The sequence below is a fragment of the Drosophila mojavensis genome, unplaced genomic scaffold (genome assembly GCF_018153725.1).
Source record: "Drosophila mojavensis isolate 15081-1352.22 unplaced genomic scaffold, ASM1815372v1 contig_74, whole genome shotgun sequence".
Taxonomy (NCBI): domain Eukaryota; kingdom Metazoa; phylum Arthropoda; class Insecta; order Diptera; family Drosophilidae; genus Drosophila; species Drosophila mojavensis.
Window position 1 is genome coordinate 6417612 of NW_025318899.1, and position 14594 is coordinate 6432205.

General features: G+C 41.3%; 1 protein-coding gene across 4 annotated transcripts in view; it reads left to right on the forward strand.

The window, feature by feature from the left end:
- The window catches only part of LOC6581589 (triple functional domain protein), a 54336-nt gene that overhangs the window by 34493 nt on the left and 5249 nt on the right, over positions 1-14594 (forward strand). For 2 of the 4 annotated variants that reach the window (XM_032731618.2, XM_032731619.2), the window contains exons 8-9: positions 3164-3455; positions 3666-4289. In XM_032731618.2, coding sequence (XP_032587509.1) covers positions 3164-3455; positions 3666-4289 — 916 coding nt within the window. Of the gene's footprint in view, positions 1-3163; positions 3456-3665; positions 4290-13718; positions 13907-14468; positions 14538-14594 lie in introns of those variants that run through there. The other 2 variants (XM_032731620.2, XM_032731621.2) reach the window with 2 other exon arrangements.

A 14594-nucleotide genomic window follows, 5' to 3' on the forward strand; every position in this document is an offset into this window, starting at 1 on the left:
GACAACGCCAGCCGGAGCAAGTGTGAAGGGGAGCGAGAGAAGGAGAGAGGGGAAGCTGCTGCCGCTGCCGCTGCTGCTGCTGCTGCAGGCATATGAATGATCTTTCAGACAGATTCGTGACACTTTGAATTTATGATGTGAACTTTTGTGGCCCAGCGTTGAATGCTCGCTGTGTGTGTGTGTGTAAGTGTAAGTGTGTGTGTGTGTGTGTGTGTGTCGACTGCTCTACCACGATTCCTGGAAATATCACAGAACAATCTGCGAAATCTAAATCGGCATACGTAACTGAGAGGGAGAGAGAGGGAGAGAGAGAGAGGACCCGTTGGCCACTTACGAGAGCTGGCAGTCAGCTATTGCTGATTCTGATTCTGATTCGGATGCAGAATCCCGTTTCGACTTGAGTTCCAGCTGCATGTTAATTGCTGCAATGCCAATTGCTAAAATGCGGCCAAATCGTGTAGAAAACTTTGACAAACATTTGCTCAGATTTTGTTATGCTCAAGCAAGGAGACACCTTCCTCCTCTCTCTATCTCTCTGTCTTTCTCTCTCCCTCTCTCTCGCTAGATAACTGGCACAACATGTCATCAGACATGCGTATGACACTAAAAACTTGAAGTTTGGACAGACCTCAGTCACACTATGTTGTATACTATCTCCCCTCTCTCTCTCTCTATCTGTCTCTCTCTCTCACTCGAACGCTCTTCAAGTGCAGCCATTGACATTATTTGCTGTTTGTTTGCGGACATGTGTAAGGTATTCATTAGCTGGCTGTCCAAATCCAAATGCCAGTCTATGCTGCACGCAAATATTAAATATTTGAGCTGAGTCAAGTTTTCACCAGGAGAGTCTGCGACTCACGCTGTGGCTTGGAACTGGGCGCAGTGTCAACAGCAAACTTTGCTTGTTGTCTTTGACAACTTGTCGCTTATCCAAAAACTTACATCATCAACAAGAGCTCCTCCATTTGACCCTTCTCTCACACAACAATTGTCTCTCTCTCTCTCTCTCTCTCTCTTTATCTCTGTGTGTGTGTGTGTGTGACAGCTTGCAATTAAATTAGTTTTTATGGGGTCTGCACTTCTGGGAATCTTTAAATGCCGCCTGCAACGAGTGGCATAGGTATTAATATGCATGTCTGTGCATAATACAAATATAAATATAAAGAAAGCTCGGGTTACACACGAACGACCTGGCCTAGGACTGCACTCATAAATTTATTACACTCACTTCGCTTGGAGTCTAATGAAATATACATAACATATGTCTGCCCTCCGGCCATAACATGGGCCTTAATTTACATTTAAGAGCTAAAGCTTTTCTGTTATGTTGTACATAATTGAATGCGTTTGATAGACTGCTTAACTTATATTTCCCTTTTAATTAGTTTTGCCTCTTCGCACTTACATTTTCTACTTATGTTAAACTGTGTAGCCCTTGAGGCAGCTTATATTTCCTCTTTTAATAGTCACGGTTCATAAAATAGCAGTCGCTTTAGTCAGTCCAGCTCAGCTTCTTGTTATTACAGTCAGCCCAGCTCAGCTTGTATTTCATTTATTTACAGATTGCTCCTATATTAACATTTGATGTTTATGCAAAGATTAAGCCCGTAGGCAGTTTGTCTTATATTACCCCTTAAAATATTTACAGCTCTTATAATAGCTTTCGTTTGTTTTGCTAAGCAGAACTTATAGCTTCTACGGTGCTAATATACATAGCTTATATTTTTATTTGAAAATTTAATTTAATTTTAAGTCATAATTTTATATAGTAGCTCTAGGCAGCTCAAAGTATATTTGCATTTTAAATTTGTATTTTTTATATGCATATGTAGAAGTATAAAGGAGTAGCAACAGCACTTGATATCCCAATACCAACAGCTCTGTTAATAGCTGCTCTCATGTGTATATTTAACATAGCTGCCTACGGACAGTATTAGCAGAATAAACAAATTGAACTCAGTTGCTTAACAGTGAAATATAAAGCAAGCACTGTTAACATGAAAGTGAAATGTTAAACATAAATAGAAGCATTTGCTTAACAGACAGCTGTTAGAGTAGGATTACAGCATATGTTAAGCAAACGTATACTTAAATTGCAGGGAATTGAATGATAAATAATTATGTTTGAAGATTATTTATGTTAAATTAAGTTAAGCTCAATTCTCTGTTGCCCTAACAGATGAAATGCTTAACTAACAGCAGCATTTTCATATCAACAATAAAGAGCATATCAAATTCGTTCTGCAATCAACAAATGGATCTTGCTCGCAGCTTAGTTCATGTGTAGGTTGCTTTCAAATTGAAATGCCAAACGCTTTTGATGGCCTCTGTGTGATGTGTGCTGTGTGCGGCATCATTAAACTCGAGACATGCCAGCGCTGATGATGAAGCTGGTGAGACTTGTGAGTTGAGAGCTGCAACCCGCAGCTTTGCCGCGTTTGCTGCATTGCCACTTGCCGCATTGCGTGCAAATATCAACTGAAAACTACGCCGTGGCCTCCACACAGACGGGGGTGGACTGTGCGCTGTGAGAACACCGAGAACTGGCTGACTGACTGCCTAACTGGCTAAGAGGCCAACACACAGATGGCATGCATTTACAGTTAGAACTGCAGCAGAGATTGGCAAGCGGGCAGCGGGACAGCGGGACAGCGGGACAGCGGGCAGCAGGCACAGCTGGATAAAACTTTGGCTAAAGTGTTAAGAAGTGCCTGTTGGGCATTTTATTAATAGGCCACCTGCCATTAGCAGCAATTTTCAATTTTTATTTACGCTGATTAAAAGTGGCTACCAACTTGTCATATTTACAGTCGAGCAGCCGCAGCAACCGCAGCAGTTCTCTTGATACACTCAAAGGGAGGCAGAGCAGCATCAGGCATCTAGTTGTGGGCAGTGCCTGTTGGCCAAGTGGCAGAGGCCGCTTATTGCCAATTATGCTGAACTTGTTTTGGGCGTTGCCAGTTGGTTCTGCAGTTGTAGTTGCAGCCTGCCACAGCCGCAATTTACACCAAATAGACAGAGAGACAGACGGACAGATGTACAGCCACGCGTTGTTTATGGGCGCCTGCTCTGGCCATGCACTTCTCACTAACAAAAAAAGAGAAAAAAACACAGAAACAGAAGAAGGAAAAAACTCATTGCCTTTTAACTTATGTATTTGCAGCATTGGCCATAAAAGTACACAGCAGCAACAGCAACAGCAACAGCAACAACAGCAGCAGCAGCAACAGTTGCAGCCAGCTTCGCGCACATTTACCATTTTAATTGCCATCGAGAAGTCGCAACATTTATGCGTAATCGACTTAATTTGCCAAAGCCTCAAATTGTTAAGCAAGCAAATTGGCAATTGTGAAATTTTGGCCGTTTGCCTCGATGCGAATTTGCTGCAATTGTGCAACCAGCAGCAGCAGCAACAGTTGCAGCAGCAGCACAGCAGCAATAGCTGCGATCAAAAGGTAAGTTTCAGGCTTTGACCTTTGCGATTGCAGCACAAAATGAAATCATTAGGCGAGGGCCAACCAACTCCCGCGGTTCAAGTTAACGCCCCACCAAAAGTCCGCACAGACGCCCAATTAAAGCGCTTTACATGGACAGATTCTGGCCAACTAATGATGGCTTTAAATTTGGTTTCTTTTTTCATTTTCTTGACCTCCCACCACATGCAGGACCAGCAGCAGCAGCAGCAGCAGCAGCAACAACAATTGCAGTTGCAGTTGCATTTGGTTAAATTCATTAGCGTGGACCAAGTCACGACAAGTGTTGCGCCATCGCAGTTGCCGAGCGGAGCGCTCCGGGGCCAGCATCATCACGACGCGCGCAAGTGGCGCGAGTTCTTTGCCCAGCTGGAGGCGTTCCAGCGGCAGTGCTCCACTGCTGGGGGTCGTCTCGTTGGCGCTCTGAGCGACATACGCGCCGCCGATCTATTGGGCTTGCCAACACGCCGTCAGCTCTATGGCCAGCATCGTGCCCTTAGCCGTGCCCTCATGGACTCCCAGCTGCATAATCTCCGCAAGAATGGCGCCAACCAGCTGTTGCGCCTGCAGGCGGCAGCCAGTGCCATCAATGCAGCGCCAGCAACTGCAACTGCCACACCCACAGCTACGCCCACGCCCGCTCCAGATGCAACAACTGCTTACCACTTGGATGCAGCTCATAAGCTGCGCAAGGTGACGCTGCTCTACAGCGAGGTGGATCGCGCCGCCCAGCGTCTGGAGCAGCTGACGGAGCAGCGACGCGAGCGACTGCGCCAGCTGACGCGACAACGCGCCTTGGAGGATGAGATCAATGAGGTGAGTCGACAGATTTTGCATTGCATACTGAATGGGAATAGGCATGGGTACAGCATTTTAGGCTATGGAATATTCGATTCCTATGACTTAACCAGCTGCAATCGCCTCAACAGTAACTACTAAAAGTTCATCTTATTGTCAGTCTAGGTATTTAAATTAAATCGGTTTTCTATATGCTTTTAGCAGATTTAAGGCAAGATCACCGAAAAGTTCCCAATTGATGCCCTGTTCCCTATATAAATCTATTATTTTTTGGAATTTAGCTGTATTTTTAGCAGCGCTTAGAATACACCTCTATGATATTAATAGGAGTATATAGGTTTCAATGTCGTCTTTTATAACTCTGTTAGACTATCAATGCATTTCGTCAATACTAAAGATACATGATTTGGAGCAAATATATTTATATATTATATAATTGATATATTTATAAGAAGAACTTAAAGTATTTTTTACATTGCTCCAGTTTCTAAACATCACAGAGAAAAAAAAAAAATAATAATTAACGCATTCATAATCAGTATTCGATATCCATTCAATAAGTTGCCTATTTTCTAAATATTTCCCAAAATTTGTTGGCGCCGAACAAATTTGGTGGATCCAAAAAAATGCGCAAATGCATTAGAAAAATTTTAAGAATTTTTGTTTTGTTGAAGCGAAACTATTTTTCTATTTAATTACGCCCGCTTCTTCAGACAATTTAACTGTTTTGTCACACACAAAAAAAAAGAAGTCAAATCAATTCTAACTAAATTTGTTGATATATTTTTTCTAAGAAACCCAAAAAAAAAAAAAAAAAAAAAAAAAACGAAAAAAAAAGAAAATGTTGCATGTTGTCTGTCAATTGATATGCTCGAAACGTGCCACGCTTTGAGTTTCGATGTATGTGACGATAATAACAAAGTTTAATCAAGCAACTGAGTGAGAGAGAGAGAGAGCGAGTGAGACAGAGTGAGAGGGGCAGCTGCTGAAGTTTGTGGACAGGAAATGCGCTGAAGCTCACATTTGAACAGCCACACTCGAAATGCCAAATGCAACTGTCAGATAGTGGCGCGACATTGTTAATTGAATATGCATTGGCTTAAAAGCTGGCTTTATTAATTTATTACGCGCATCCGCTTAGGCCGAGTTGGACTCGGAGTCGGTCAGCCAAATGGAGCCGTTAGATAAGCCTGCCAAGATGCGCAACTGTTGCAGTAGCTGTGGCAGCAACTGTTGCAGTTGCAATCATCGCTGTCATCCTCATTGCCAATTGCATTTCCTGGCCACTTCTTCTTCTTCTTCTTCTCTTTTAATTGACTTGTTAATGGATATGCGCAGTGCAGTTGCAAGGGCTCAGATGAATGACTTGACTTGACTTGACTCGGCATGCCATGGCATGCCATGCCATGCCTTTGCCACGATCATGATCATGATCATGATCATGATCATTGTCTACCTTTAACCCAGGCTCAGCTGCTGCTGTGCTGCATAATTGAGCACGCACGCACCCACAACAGATCTTCCCATTTGGGCTTTATCTCTGCTCGGCTAATCTTGAGTTGGCTTTGGCTTTGGCTCCGCTCGGCGCTTAATCAGCGCCAGTGACAGTTGCTGCAACGCCCAACGACTCGTAGCAGCAGCAGCAACAGCAGCAGCAGCAACAGTTGCTAATGCAATTTCGCTGATTAATCACAATAATTTGTTGTGGGATTAGTTAGCGCAGTCATAAAGCAAGACTCCCAAACTGCAGATTCCAAATGGAGACTCCAACTGCTGACTCCGACTCCGACTCCGCAGCTATACGTTTACATATTCGTCATACTTTCGCAGCTACTATTAAGTTTTTTATTTGTATTTTTTGGTATTATGATTACTATGATTGTTGCATGTGTGCTGCATGCCACAAACGGCAACAAAAGTATGTCAAATTGCCAACACACGATACGCAGCTACGCAGATACTCTCATAGATAAACGCCTGCTCCTGCTCCGTCTCCTGCCTCAGCTTCAGTCTCAGTCTCAACTTCAGCTTCAACTTCATCATCTTCGCATTTCATTTAATAATTTGCGGAAATTGGCATTTAAAAATTTGCCAGCGCCTTGTTAACGTATCTCCACCTTGTTTATTTATTATTGTTGTTGCTGTTGCTGCTGTTGTTGCTGCCTTGGCTTTAACAGTTGTTCGTACATTTTTCACACGCTCCTCCACCTTTTGGCTCAATTTATCAACGCGCAAAATTAACTTGGCAAAAATTGAATTTTAATTGCCGGCGAAAAGTTAATGAGAAAAGTGAAACCAAGGTTAAAGAAATTAAATACGCTTCTTGTGCGATTTTCAATCGATTTATTTCTACATATATATTTTATTTTATTTTTTAAATGATTTTTTATTTTTATTTTTGCAATAAGCCCCCTAACTGTCTGTCTGTCTGGCAGTTGCCCCATTGATTGCTTCATTGATGGCTGGCAGCTCATTTCATTAGTTTTCATTCAAAAGTAGTTCAGCGATAAGCGTCTGACACAAGGCTGTCTCCCCTCTCTCCCCCTCTCTCTCTCTCTCTCTCTCACTCTCTGTCAATCGCTCTCTGTCATCGTGGAATATGTCTGTCATATCGCCAATCGTCAATCGCCGCCGATCGCCGATCGCCGTTTGAATTAAACTAAAATTCAGCACTACGAACACGCGCTCTCAAATTCAAATGTTGTTGACACCCAACGAGCTGAAAGAGCTTCGGATTTGTTGTCACAGATCAACAATAGTTGCCGTGGGAAGTCGAACCCATTTCACTAGAAAGCTGTAACTATCTAAAGCTCGCATCAGTTAGTTTAGTTTGTTTCGCGGTCTCCTCATAAATCAAATGAGGTGCTAAAGAGGCGCTTGAACTTTGAGTTCAACTTTGATGGATTTCAGCGAAGTTTGTCAAGAATTCTTTAATTCAAGTGAATCATTTTGAGTTGACGAACAACTCGATTTAGATATTGCTGATTGATTATTGTAGAATAGTGTGTACAAGCATAACTGTTATATATTCTATGGTCTATCTATCTATTATCTGTCAGGTAAATATACATACAATGCTAAGGCTTTCTTATGACTCTGACTACTCTGCTTAGCTGCGATACATTTTGTATCTTGTTACTGTGCTTTGATTAACTTTAGTTCTGGCTAGAAACTTGTTTATGTATATAACGGTTTGTAAATAAATCAATTTGGCTAAGAGCTTCGATCTTACATGTTTGCTGTTATAAATTATGTTATACTTTATAGAAAATTTTAATAATATTGTTACATAACATTTTATCTAACTATGATCTATTAGATAGGAATGTTTTCTTTGAAACTCCTAGTCTTATATATAAAATCCATTCAGTTGATTTACCACAGTAAACATTTTTTTCTTTAAGTATAATCAGTTCTTTTAATTTGCCTCATGGAAAGAGAGTAGACATAAGATGTGTTGTAAGTCTTGTTAAAGCCTGAGATACATCTGCAGATAAAGAGAGATAAACATTAGCTGAGAGTCCTCTACTATAAGTATAAGAATAAAGTTGATGAGAATCTAACTATAGATAATAATAATGCAAAGATATATGTATGTATGTATACATACTCAATTATATAATAATATTATCCATGCATATATATACATATAATGATAATATAATATATTATAAATAAATACTCTGCTTTGCCGGGCAGGGCATACTCTACTCTGATGAAATAACAATCCTATACAGACGATTACCATCCCACATAAAACATCTCATATATTAAACACATCTATAATCAACCCCTCGTATAGTTACTGTAATAGCTGTTATCTGATATTGACTCTTTTATGTATATCTGCAGTATTTCTCAATAGATTTATAGCCCGTTAGCGTATTGAAGCTTCGTTGAACTTGTTTTGTTTACTCGGGCTAATTAAATCAATGTATTTATGTAGTTAACTAGCCAGGCGCAACTAAACCAAGTCAGCGCGAGCTTCGGCTGGCAAAGCCAATGCCAAAACTGAATCGAAAACCAAATGCGAAACGCGAATTGCGACTCTGAATGCAGCTCTGTCACCTAACAAATGTCGCTGTCGTCCATTAGGCGCGCATTCAAACAAGGTGCGAAAAAAGATGCCGCCATCGCCATTTTGTTGCTGCAACAGCAACAGCAACAGCAACGGCAACGGCAACGGCAACAACGACAACGACAACAGCGACGACAACAACGTCGACAACGACAACAACATTATGATGCGATATGCGATATTATATCTAAATTGTTGATCGGCTGCATTAGTCGTTGACTTTAGCTCCAGTTATGGCCAAAACTGTTGACTCTGGGTGTGTGCTACAAGTCTTCAAGTGTTGGTGTGTAGCCTTGGGTGTTGCTGCTGCTGCGGCTGCTGCTGCTGCTGCTGGTGGTGAAAGAGCTGACGATAGCTGCCTGCAGATAGCGATAAAAAAATCCACAAACGCTGGCGGTGAAATTGGATTTGTTTGGGGCGCTTTCTTTGAGTGCTGCCTGTAGCTGCTCAGCTTTATATATGTATATACATATATATTTTTGTCATTAAATTAATTTGCGCGCTGTCGGCGGCTTTTGTGCAATGAAAACTATGTTTAATTGTTTCGCGCCTTGAATTGCAGCAGCAGTCCCAGTGGCAACAGTTGCTGCCGTTGATGTCTTGACCATTTGACCAAACGACAAGTTTTATGTTATTTCTGTTGTTGCGGAAGCAAGCAAACGCCTCAACTTATTTATGGCCTCTGACATATGAACCCGCGGCTAGCTCGTGTGCCAGCCAGGAATGTGCCTTGCATAACTGCAACAGCAGCAGGAGCAGCAGCAGCAGCAGCAGCAGCAGCAGCAAGCAGCAGCTGCAGCAACTGTTGAGAACTTGGCTGAGCATAGAATTTCGGTCACAAAAACTAAAAAGAAACTGGCCATGAAATATGAAGGCTTATTTAGTGTCGACAGGGCAAATGAACAGAGAGAGGCAAAGAGAGAGAGGCAGAGATGGAGAGAGATGGAGAGAAGCAGTCAGGTGAAGACCTCTTGGACTCGCGTGGCATTAATAATAACCCCGACGGGCTGGCAACCGGTTGATGCATGCAAATGCAACAATGCCAGACGAGGCGAGGCGAGGCGAGGCCTGGCCTGGCCTGGCCAGCCAACTCCTGCCCGTCGCTCTGTGTCATCAATGTGAACGTTAATCATATGCTTAGAGCTCGGACGGACAACGCCAAAGGCGCTGCAATGTCTAGAATGTCGGCAGCAACAGTTGCTGCTGCTGCTGCTGTTGCTGCTGCATCTTCATACGTTTATTGAATCAACTTAAGCCTCGCAGCACATGTCAAAATCTAATTCGTCGCATTGACTTTGACATGTTGTTTTTAGCGTTTTTTTTTTCTTTTCTTGCCTTACACTAATTTTACACGCATTTTTAGAAATCGTCAACTTCATCAACGGCTGTCATCATTTTCCATTTCATTTTCAGTTTTCAGTTTTCAGTTTTTCTTTCCCGCTTTTAAGCGTCGTCACGTCTGCTGCTGCGCCTCTGATGCCAGCGATAAGCTGTGCTCACTGTCACTCTGTGGCAAGTTGTTGTTGCTGCTGCTGCTGCTGTTGTTGTTGTTGTTGTTGTTATTGCACTTGCTGCGACATAAAACACGGCTGCATGCAATATTGTCAACACATTAACGTCTTTGGCCTTTTGTGTTCACAATTTATGACTTTGTGCGTGCAGCTTCCCTCTACCTCTCTCTCTGCCTCTCCTCCCGTCTCTCTCTCTAATCTGTTATCTACCCTCTCTTTCACTGTCTGTTTGGAAAGTGAAAAATAAGTAAAATTTTAATCGCCTTTTCGCGCGTCAAACAGTTCAGCTTAAATTACTTTATTATAACAACATGCGAGCATTTCTAGTTCAGCTCTCCCAATACACCAATGTATCCACACAACAATCTATCAATACACCAATGCAACTATACAGCAATACACCACTATCCATACTATATCTCATACTCCACTATCCAAATCTCAATGCTCCTGTGTTCTTACCATTTTCTCATCGAAATACCTCCCATACTATATGTACCATACACCAATCCTAAAGCAACCTGAATCCAATTACATATTTCATTTTCGTTTTTGCAGCCTCTACACGACTGGGCTTATTTTAACGATGCTCTTAAAGTCACAGACTTGATTTACAATTTATAGTTAAGATCCCACTTTAGTTGAGATATATTTCTTGTTGTTTTTTCAGTCATTAGCTTTAAGCACAGGTTAATGCTGCGATTCCTTTAATTTATGTCGCGTATTAAAACTTAATGCACATTCGCATTGCACTTCAAAAAGCTGCCCCAACCTCGGCATCGGCTTCGGCTTTGGCTTCAGCTTGCCAAAGCCAGAGCATAAAACCGAACTGAAATGCGAATCCATTAGGCATGGAAATTGGTTCAGTTTTAAAAGAGTTATGAAAGTGCAAAAGTATTTTTGGCTTTCTTAGTTTCGCTTGGTCTAGGAATTTTTGCTAGTGTTGGGTTGTATTTAAATTTCTTTTTTATGTGCTCACACTTAAATGGAGTTTGAGGTTTTTATGGGGAAATATGCATTTGTATATTTAAAATATAACTAAAATAATTTATCAATTTCGATTTACCCAAGATTGTTTAAAATCTAGTTTATAGCTAGCATTTGTAAATTGTTTCCGGTCTTAAAAAAAAAAAAAAATAACATTTTATATGCCTTAAAAATTGGGTATTCGCATTTAAAAGCGGAATTCATTAAAAAATAAAATCGATAGAAAAAACATATTTTTTTAGTTTAGTTATTTATTTGATTTCTTTATTTATTTATTCATTTATTTATTTATTTTGTATATATACATATATAAATACATGGATATAGATATATGTATAAAGTTTTCAGTTCACTTGCTTTTGCTGATGCATGTGCTCTAAATTTCCAGCAGCAAAACTCAACAAACGCTGCAAGGCTCTTCCCCTCTCCATTCACTCAAGTTTCATAGGGTATATCTAAGTGTTATTCTTTTGAATTGGTCCACAGCTTTTTTGTATTTAAGGCTTCAGTGCACTTTAAGCGTTGCCATTCACAGACCGCATTCATGTTTGATGTCTCATTTGGAGCACACACACACACACACACTGACACAGCTGTCACTTAGCTGTTCTAGACTATCTACGCATCTACCCCAACTCCACTCTGACGCCCTCTCCCTCTCACTCTCCCTCTCCCTCTCTCTCTCTGTCTCTATTTCTCTGTCTGAGCTTTATAGCACACTCACTTTAGCGATCTGGAGCTAGTTATCGGCGCTATAATTTCTGAGTAACTGCCATAAATTTGCGGACAAATTACACGACATGGCGATTAAAATAAGAACATCTTAAGAGTGTTCATAGAAAGAGGAAGAAGGAGAGAGACAGAGAGAGAGAGAGAGAGAGGGAGAGAGATAAGCAGCTGGCAGATATGCCTCCACCATAAAGAGCCACAAATTAGTTAAGCTCGAGTTGGAAATGAGACAGGCCGAATGGCAAATGGCGATTGGCGAATGGCCAATGGCAAATGGCAATAGCAAATGGCAAACGCATATCATTTAAGACGCACTTCAAATAAATTACCCAAGACCAGAAATAGAAACAGAACCCCCGAAGCCGACACAGACCGAAAATCCCAATAGCTGTCGCAATTTTCTAAGATAGCAACAGCAACGGCAACAGCAACGGCTCTGGCAACAGCAACAACAGCTTCGACAATGGCGACAACTTTGTAAAGTGTCAAAATAAATTCGATATTGTGGCTTAAAAAATGTTTATGGCTGCGAGATAAATACGCGACATTTGCGTAAATTACACGACAGCAGCAGCAGCAGCAACAGTTGCCGCCGTCGCAGCAGCAGCAGCAACAGTTGCCACGCATGCGCAACATAGATGTTGCTATTGCTGTTGCTGTTGTTGTAGGTGTTGCATGTGTTTTATGGCGCATGCGATCAACTTGTTAAACTGTCACGTTAAATTTGCGTTTTATGTCAGCAAACACCCAACGGCAACAGCAGCAACAACAACAACAACAGCCTCAACAGCTTCTCTATGATGTGCCGCATCACACGCCGTCTAGTGATAGAGAGTGCAGTCAACTGGGCGAGTTATCAGCAAAGCTGACAAAAGACAACATCCGCTGCAGCGCTGTAGACCAACGACAGTTGCCACCGGCTGGCAAATAGAATAATAGAGTAATAGACTCTCCAATCGAAAGCTTATCACTGCCTTGCAGCAACAGGCCCTGCAGCTGCTGTTGCTGCTGTTGTTGCTGCTGCTGTTGCTGCTGCTGTTGTTGCTGTTGCTGCGGGAGATGTGCCTGCAGCTCACATATTTACTTAGCTAAGCAAATTGCAGCAGGGCAACATTCAACAGCAACAGCATAATCAACAAGCACACAAAGCAACAGAGCTGACAGCCTCTGAACTAGCTAGAAAATATGGCTAGAAATAGCCAAGTTTTAGCGAATGCAAATAATAATGAATACAATAAACTTGTACGACTCTATATATTTATATACAAGTATATATTTTACTATTGTGACACACCTTCACTTAAAGTTGAGTTAGCCATTTGGAATGTTTCAGCTCTATTCAGTAGAGCACAAAAGCTTGAAAGGAAATTGCAAATCAATATGTATTGAACAATTGGCTTTTAAAGAAGTTTAATTAAAAGTGAAACACAATAGCTGCCAAAGCAAGCAAGTCGAGTGAGCTGTAGAAAACAAAATTCGTACATGTTTATATATGTATATATATTATATAAAGTACCATATATTAGGCGTATTGAAAGATCTTTGTTACATGTATACAAATTGCATATATAGTCACAAGTTGTAATATTATATTAATTGTGTATTGCTGTGACATTTTAAAGTAAAGTTCCTAAAGTCTCTTCCTATGACATATTTGTTTTTTACGCCCCCATTAACTGATTCAAATTCCACATAAAAAATATAATCCTAAACATATAATAAATCTCTTTCCACTAAGAATCTTATTAAGCATAATAAATAAAAAGCTAGTATTTCAGCTAAAAAGTAGCTAAACTAGCACCGCTAGTTAGCAACATGATAATGATGTTTGCAGGGCCTAGCCAGTGCCTGTTGCTGGTTGTCATCAGCAGCGACAACAACAACAACAACAACAGTAGCAACAACAGCTCTGGGCTTCCAATTCCAGCGACATCTTCCAGTGCCAGCCAAATGCGACTGCCCTCTGCCTGATTATTATATATTTGCACAGACTAATTGTTTGGATTTGATTGAATTTCATTGAGCGATGCCGACGTTGGCGATGAGCAGCGAGCAGTGAGCAGTGAGCAGCGCTTTTCAGTTTCGATTCCAATTCATTGTTTCACTTCCAGTTCGAGTTCCAGTCGCAATTCTGAGCCGTTGGTGGCATGTTGTTGTTGCTGTTGTCGCGCTTAGCGGGCAGCATTAATTGTTATCGCATTTCGAGCTCAGTACGCATTATGATCGGCAGCTCCTCCCCTGCAGCTCCGGCGTCATCGGCATCGGCGGCGTCAGCTGGCAGCGAGCGTGAAACAGCTGCCAACCATTTGGCAGCCCAAATAGCCAACTATGTGAGTCATCAGCCACTTACAGTTACCCACAGCAGCCTGAGAAGCCTCATCAGCCAGCTCAACGTGCAACCAACTGAAACTTGTTAAAGTTTTCTTGTTTTGTTTTGGCCATTTTGTGATGCTGCTGCTGCTGCTGCGACTGCGGCTGCTGCTGCTGCCTCTGCCTGCATTTGATTTCACTTGCGCGTCATTCGTAAGGTTCGATCGGTGGCTGCTGCAGTCGCATCTTATCGCATCGGCGCTGGCATTACAAATTTCATTGCAGCAGCGATTTACTAAATCAAAATCAATTAATTTATTTATTATATTGACTCTCTTATTGACTCTGTGTGTGCTTATCTGTGTCTGTGTGTGTGTGGCAATCTCTCAAATGCCATCAGCCAATAAAACTAAAAAAGGCCTTGCGCTCAGTCATGTAAACAATGCTAGCAACTGAGCCGGCTGCACACAACAGCAACAACAAGCTAAAACAGGGTGTGCAAAAATACAAAATAAATTGATTAATTAAACAATCAAAAATTGCTAAATACTTACGAAAACAAGTGCAAAAAAAGTGATCGAAAATTCAATTTTCAAAATGTCTTTAAACGAAGATTTTTGGGGCATATTTTTACGGCATATTTTGCAAGAGGTTAGCTACGATAACCAAGTGTGGTGAAATGTATTTTAAACAATAACTAAAATAAGG